The sequence below is a fragment of the Morone saxatilis genome, unplaced genomic scaffold, assembly GCF_004916995.1.
Source record: "Morone saxatilis isolate NCDOM2014 unplaced genomic scaffold, NCSU_SB_2.0 Contig10, whole genome shotgun sequence".
Lineage (NCBI taxonomy): Eukaryota > Metazoa > Chordata > Actinopteri > Moronidae > Morone > Morone saxatilis.
This window is the reverse complement of record NW_023339652.1, coordinates 252970-260217: the sequence shown is the minus strand read 5'-3', so window position 1 is coordinate 260217 and position 7248 is coordinate 252970. Positions and strand designations below refer to the sequence as shown.

At 40.5% G+C, this 7248-nt stretch overlaps 1 protein-coding gene and 1 non-coding gene across 2 annotated transcripts in view; both read left to right on the top strand.

Annotated features, from left to right (window-relative positions):
• LOC118341854 (parathyroid hormone-related protein-like) overlaps window positions 1-3340 on the top strand; it is a 4382-nt gene extending 1042 nt beyond the window's left edge. Inside the window, exons 4-5 of the mRNA XM_035680258.1 lie at window positions 1874-2404; window positions 2648-3340. Of these exons, the coding sequence (XP_035536151.1) occupies window positions 1874-2381 (508 nt within the window). The 3' untranslated portion in view covers window positions 2382-2404; window positions 2648-3340. The remainder of the gene's footprint in view (window positions 1-1873; window positions 2405-2647) is intronic.
• On the top strand, window positions 625-697 carry trnat-ugu. Its single transcript has one exon. It is a non-coding gene; the product is annotated as a tRNA-Thr (tRNA).
• Window positions 3341-7248: the final 3908 nt, after the last annotated feature.

Sequence of the window (7248 nt, the reverse complement as noted above, 5' to 3'; positions counted from 1 at the left end):
TGTTTGCTTTCTCATGCAGGACGAGGCTGAAGCTCTGGCAGTGTACACTGCGATCAATAATAATAATGATAATAATTATAATAATAATATAGACTGATTAATAATATTATTGATAATAATTATAATAATAATATAGACTGATTAATAATATTAATAATACACTGAGGTATTGGCCAACTGTACTTTTAAAGAATTTTGCACAGATTGTGTCAGTGTGAATATTTAATGTTTTGTTATTAATGAGCCTGACTGCTTCCTGTAGCCACAGTTTGGTGGGCGTGGCCCCTGATTAGGGCTGGGGCCTTGAACTTTTTTCGAAGTTCAGTCAGAGATCAATAAAGTTATTGGTTCCCAATGTTTCTCCTGACTCAGTGAGAGCAGCTTTATTATATAAAATATAAACGTTGAGGCCCCTGTAGTGTCTTATAATGTTACACCTGTAGGTGGCGCTGCAGCAACGGCGTAGATAAGGAAGGTGTAACAGCTCGAAACTGTTAGAAATCTCAGTGAGGTTTGGTGTGAAGCTTTATTTCTTTTAGATGCTGGCTGTTCTGTAACCACCAATAAGGGCTCAGATTGTTTGCACTGTATTTCCAGGTGTTGTGGGCGGAGCCAGCCAGGTGAGGCTCCATAGCTCAGGCGTTAGAGCATTGGTCTTGTAAACCAAGGGTCCTGAGTTCAAATCTCACTGGGGCCTTCTGCAGTTTCAGGAAATAAGTATTATTACAGACTCTCACACATCAACTAAATGATCCTGACAGAGCACATGATGATATTTGACCTGTAGGTGGTGCTGCAGCAGATTAATGATTAACGGGCTTTGTGGACTTCAAGCTTGTTATGGTCTGACAGGATTTCTCTGAAACAGCACCCTGGTTTTCTCTGAGGTCAGTTTGACAGAGTCCAGCTCTGTGTCGTTCTCATTTCTTTAAATTTTGGAGTGTTTGTGGAACTGTTTTTATCCCTCGCAGTCCGGCTGCCATGAATCTGTCAGTTAACATCCACAATAATGGAAAGTGAAGAGCCAGAGGATTTTCTTTGCTCACAAGTGCCACGATCCTATTAATGAACAATCAAAAGGAAAAGAGTTATTTTCCTGTGAGGAGAGAACTGGACCTCCTCGTGCAGGGTGGAGATCTCTGGTATCAGTTTAACAACCCTGGAAACAGACTGCGGTTCCATGAATCATCTCACTGCTCCATGCTACAGGGATTAGAACAAATCTGCTTGTCCCTTATTCTTTTGCTCATGCTGCCCTCTACTGGTGAACTGAGTAAATGCCATTACATTGAAATAAAATGAAACTTTAACACAATGAAAGGATGTATGGACTGAACTCATACAGCATCTTTCTACTCTTTCAACCACTCAATGTACACTACACGCCACACTCACCTATCTGCACACATTCATACTCTGATGTACGCTGCAGCTGCTCATCAGAAACTGAGTATTCAAACCAGCAACCTTCTGATCATTCGCTCTACCTGTGAGCTCACAGCCACCCAACAATACAATCAGTCAACTAGCAGCTCAAAAATATCATATTAAAGTCACAACATTTCAAAAATCTTCAAGGAAGTTTGGTGCAGAGGTTTTGTTGTTAATGAGACATTTATATGTTTTTACACACTTTAATTAATTAAAAGTGAACTTCTTTTTCTTCTTTAGGACTACTTTCTCTCTACAGGAGGTAAAAGTACTCTAAGAGTATTTTTTACATTAATTCATCAGTTAGTTTTAGGATTTAAGTTCAGCCATGAAGAACAAGTGTTTGTATTCAGTTAGAAAAGTACTTTTAAACAGGAAGTAAAAGTACTATTTGTATGTATTTAACATCTAATTTTAAGAAATATTCTGTGATTTCTTGCAGAAAACGGTCAGTAACTCACGCTCAGCTGATGCACGACAAAGGCCGGGCGCTGCAGGACTTTAAGCGTCGCATGTGGCTGCAGGAGCTTTTGGATGAAGTCCACACAGCGGAGATACGTGACCTCCCGGTGCAGACCACCGGTGGAGGCGGGAGCAGCAGCGGCGTCGGCCTGCCGGGGGTCAGCCTGGGCATCAACCTGAGCACCACCGGCAGCACCCTGCACTCCAAACCCCCCGGAGGGACCAAGAACCTCCCCATCAGCTTCAGGCTGGAGGAGGAGGAGGGCACCAACCTGCCACAGGAGACCAACAAGTCTCAGACGTACAAAGACGGCGTGCTGAAAGCGCCCGGCAAGAAGAAGAAGAAAGGGAGGTCCGGGAAGAGGCGGGAAGGAGAGAAGAGGAAGAGGAGGGCACGTTCGTTGGGGTGGAGGATGGAGGAAGAAGTGGGAAGTGGACTCCACCTGGAGTGGAGGTCTCTGCTCGGCTTGCGGAGGGCGCTGCTTTAAAACGCTGTCAATCTCTGACAAAGGTGAGTCCATCAGAGACGTGTTTAATAAACAGCTCTGGTGGAAAATAGTGAATCTGAAGTAGTAACCCAACCTACAGTTATGAGTTTTCATGAGTAGGATTACTGTAACTTACATAACTTCTGTATTGAGAATTAAAACCATTAATTACAGTGTGTTTGATGCTGATGCTTCTGTACTTGTAAAGACATAAAAACCAAAATAAAAGCACTGATCTGAGCTGTTTGTCTCTCTTTGTGTTTCAGAAACCTACGGACAGTTGGACTGGACTCCTAAATACTCATGTTACAGTATTCTGTAGTCGTGATTGTTTGGAAAGAAATTGGAAAATATTTATTGTCTGTAAATATTCTAAATATAGCAGAATAAATAGCAGAATATGACAAAAAAAACTTATTTGATGCTCTGTGAGGCAACAGATTTTAATCTTTGTGAATCCTTGCTTTTTCCTTTTTTATTCCAATTATGTCAGATTTTTTTTGCGGTAATTTATTTTGTCTGAATGGTGTATTTATTTTGTAAATGTATCGAGGTGCTGCTGACCTTCTATATTTTTGTACCATATTGCACTTTAGATATATAAATATAAATATATATACCATTAATTTTGTTCATTGTTCATGTGGTTGATTGAAATGAAGAAAAAATGACGGTCGTCACTCTGTGTTATTTGTCAGTTTGATTTTGGACTTCTCACTCTGTTCAGTTTTTTGTTTCTTTGCTGCTGTTTGTTCCGATGTTTTCGACTCTGATCGAAGCTGTTTGTTGTCTCACTTTTGTGTTCAACCCTCCTGCTGCCTTCAGTGTCTCTGTTTCCTCCACGGCCCGCTCTGCTTCTCAATGCCAAAGTTCATATTTGTACATAAACCAAACACGGCTCAATATTGTTGTTTTTGGCACTTGCACTGAGATAAACACCCTGTACTGAACGGATTAAACATTTGACAGTATCCTATGTCTTTGATGTCATTTTGTCCTGTTATTGATCATAAACTCACAGTAGTAGTCATTTTACATCAGAAACCTCGTCTGAAGTGGTGTAACACATGACACATTTATAAAGTCCTCATCTGCAGCTCTGCTTTGTGGTGTGCCCCAAGGCTCTATCCTGGGTCCTCTTTATTTGCAGATGATATTCATTACATCTTGTTCAAGCCCCTGCTAGATGAAAAATAAAACAAATGAAAACATTTACAATAACCGGTCATAAAAACAACAAAAAATACATACAAACAGACAGACTGACAGTGAGACAGAGTGGCAGTGAGACAGAGTGACAGTGAGACAGTGTGACAGTGAGACAGAGTGACAGTGAGACAGTCTGGTAAAGAGAAACAGACTCATGGAATCAGCCCTTTGGTTCACGTTGAGCTGGTCGTGGAGTCAGTCTGCTCTCATCAGGCTGAGTCATGGTGGTTCAGAAACAAGTTTCCACTGAACAAGAAAAAGTAAAAGTTGGACAGAAACACGTTTCCAACAGACTGAAAAAATTCACTCAGCAGGGTGACTGATGCCACTGCATCATTCTGCATCAGTCATCTGTGGAGTTAATACATTTAATAACCCGTCACACTGTAACAGAGCAACCAGTCTTATTTTTATATTATTAACTAAAATGGGCTTATTTTCACTGGTGGACGATTGCCCCCTCCTGGTGCCCCCATGTTCATAAACAGTGCCCTCTTGGATATCCATAACCATAAAATGACCTCTAGGGTTCCCTTCCAGTGGAGAAAACACCATAAAATGACCTCCAAGGTTCCCTTCCAGTGGAGAAAACGCTATAAAATGACCTCTAGGGTTCCCTTCCAGTGGAGAAAACACCATAAAATGACCTCTAGAGTTCCCTTCCAGTGAAGAAAATGTAATAAAGTTCCTGTGTGTTAAAGTATTGTCAGATTACTTTCATAATGAAGTTACGCGGAGCGACGATTAACAGCAGCGAGGCGCCAGAGGGAACCCAGAATGCTGCTGTGTAACATCAGGACACACATGAAGCGTGGAGTCGACCTATTTGGCAAATTCTGGTGGAATAAAGGTTTTTTTAAAGATGCCTTTCGGTGCACAGAGTGAAACTAGCTCCAACCCACCACCACATTTCTTCCTCTGCAGGTTTTCACCACTCCTTCAGTCTGTCCAATTAACGTCTAATCAACATCAGCTGCCCACCAGGAAATTGTCCTCATCAGCTGAAAACTCATTTCAAAGCCTGTGGAGCTTTTTTTTTTAACTTCTGGACATTCGGCAGGAAAGAAAATTACAGCTTTCCACTCAATAGAGCAAAAGTGTCAACAAATTGCCGTCGCTCATCATAAATTCCATCCAGAATTCAATTAGGGATGATCAACAGCTCTGGGCTGCAGAACCAGGCCAGAGGGATTTGGCTTCTCTATGAGCCATTAAAATAATTCCCACCGCTGCGGCTTCACAACATGACAAGTTTGGTTTGGCAGCAGGTCGGCGAGCTGAGAGGCGGTGAGCAGAAAGAGGCGAGCGGCGCTGTGGATGGTGTTGATGTTGTGATTCAGTTCAGCAGCACAGAGACAATTCTTCAATATCCAACTGAGCCGAACCAAACCAGAACCCCCTGAACCAGAATGGATAAGGTCTGGGTTAGGGTGTGTATTTATTAAAATGTATTTATATGTCGTTCTGACTCAAACTGACTCTAAAGCTTCAGCTCTGACCTGCTGCTGTAGATGAATATTGACAGTACAAAGATTATAACATTATCTTTAAATAATGTAAACATTTTCCAGCAGGAAAACGCTCAGAAAGTCTTTTCTTGTTCAGATGACAAAGAAACTTAAAACCAACAGAAAACATTTGGCTTCGTTTCGAGTCTGGCTTTAAATCAAAGCTTCAATAATCACCATACTAAACTGAAGCGACATTTAAAAGTGATCCCAGACTGCCGGAAGAACCTGGTTCCTGCAGTGTCAGAGATCATTAACACTGTCGTAGATTCACTGTTGGTCTCTGAGAGGAGTTCAGTTTATCTGGAGGGAAGAAATTAGACAATTACAGCGTCAAACCATTTTATTGTTACAACCAAATCTGAACAGCTGGAGTCCAAGGTCCAGATGTGCAGTAAAGGACTCACAGCTCTGCCGCCATAAAGCCTCGACAGGGAGGTTTCATTGTGCTGGCGCCCCCTGTGGATACCAGCAGTACTGTTTCACTGATTGTTTCAGTGCATCTGAGAATAAGCAGTCAAATGTTTTATGATTATCTGATGTTTTATATTAATATTACTGAGGACATTTAATGTGTATCTGATGTTTTATTATTAATATTACTGGATGCATTAATGTGTATCTGATGTTTTATATTAATATTACTGATGCATTGAATGTGCTATTCTGATGTGGTGTGTATGATTAATATTACTGAGGCATTAATGTGTATCTGACTGCTGTCGACAAGAGGTCCTGGCTGCAGACCTCCACTGTGAGGTCCCTACCGCCGCAGGCTCCACTCTCAGGCCACCTCCACTGTCAGGACAGGAAATGCAGGGGATACATTTCAAAATAAAATCGCGAATGCACTTCCGGTTGAATAGTTTTCCTCACAAATGCATTAATTAGTAAACAATATGACATAAAATCTATCAATTCCTTGTCTATTGTATATATTGTTTTTATTTATATAGTAAACTTTTGTTTGGTCAGTGCACACATTTTCTCTTAAGCTATTACTCATATTCATAAGCCAACATCTCATAAGATGTCATAGGCCTATACATTTTGTGTATTATACAGAGTACTTCACTGCCTTCTCATTATCATTTAATTTTGACTTTATTGCACTGCTCTTTTTCTATATATTTTTTTCAATTAGTTTTTCTGTTGTATTTTTATTCTTAACCACCATAAATTTCATGTTTGGTTCTATGTCTATGCTAATTATGTTCTTGTGCTGCTGGAACACCTAAGTACCACTAAATACTACCCTAACTCTTGATATCTACAGTATAATCCAAGTAAAATTATTAAGTGATCAATGAGAAAAACATAAAAAACAAGTCACAACATGATTAAATGTTCTGTAGCCCTTTACTCTCACACACAAACTCACTCAGTGTGACATTCACAATACGCCAAATCATTTTTTTGGTCCATTATTTTGTCACAAAATTTCCACATGTCGTCAGGGTTGTGAAATGTGAACTTGAATGGCTCCAGGATTGCTTCCCTTTCATTCTCATCCACTTCTTCTTTCCACAACCTCCCATATTGTAAAGCAGCCTCTGCCTGTTCCTCCTCCCCCATGCCCAGAACATCAGGCAAACAGTGGTTTGTTGGCCTCAACCCACTCTGCTGCATGTCTGACTGAGACCTCTGCCTGCTGCTCTTCTTCCTGAAAATATATAGATAAGCAAAATGATCAGTTGTAATATTCAAAACACAAGCTCCAAAAAGAAGAAAAAGAAAAGATCCCATCAGTGCCCTCCTCTAATATGTCTACCTAGACATATTAGAGAGCTCAACAAATGTTGATTTTCCAATCCAATCATGCATTATCTAGACACTTTATTTTTAAATTGCAGACAGCAGGTCTGACCTTATCTTGTGAATGGCATATTCTTTAAAGTGACCCCACAATTGCAGTATAAAAAATATTGGTAAAAAAAAAAGAAGAGAGAGAAATGGAAATGCTGGTTTCTGACCTGAAACAAAAGAAAAACTCAGATGGAACTCAAACAAAATTAAAATCTGACCTCAGTTATGTCATCCACCTTCCTTTTCATCAGCCTAAACACTGGTGGCACCTCACCTCGCAGGAGGGCTTTTGATGCATCTGTCCAGTGGGCAAACAGCTTTCCATGGCTCAAAAAATTATTAAA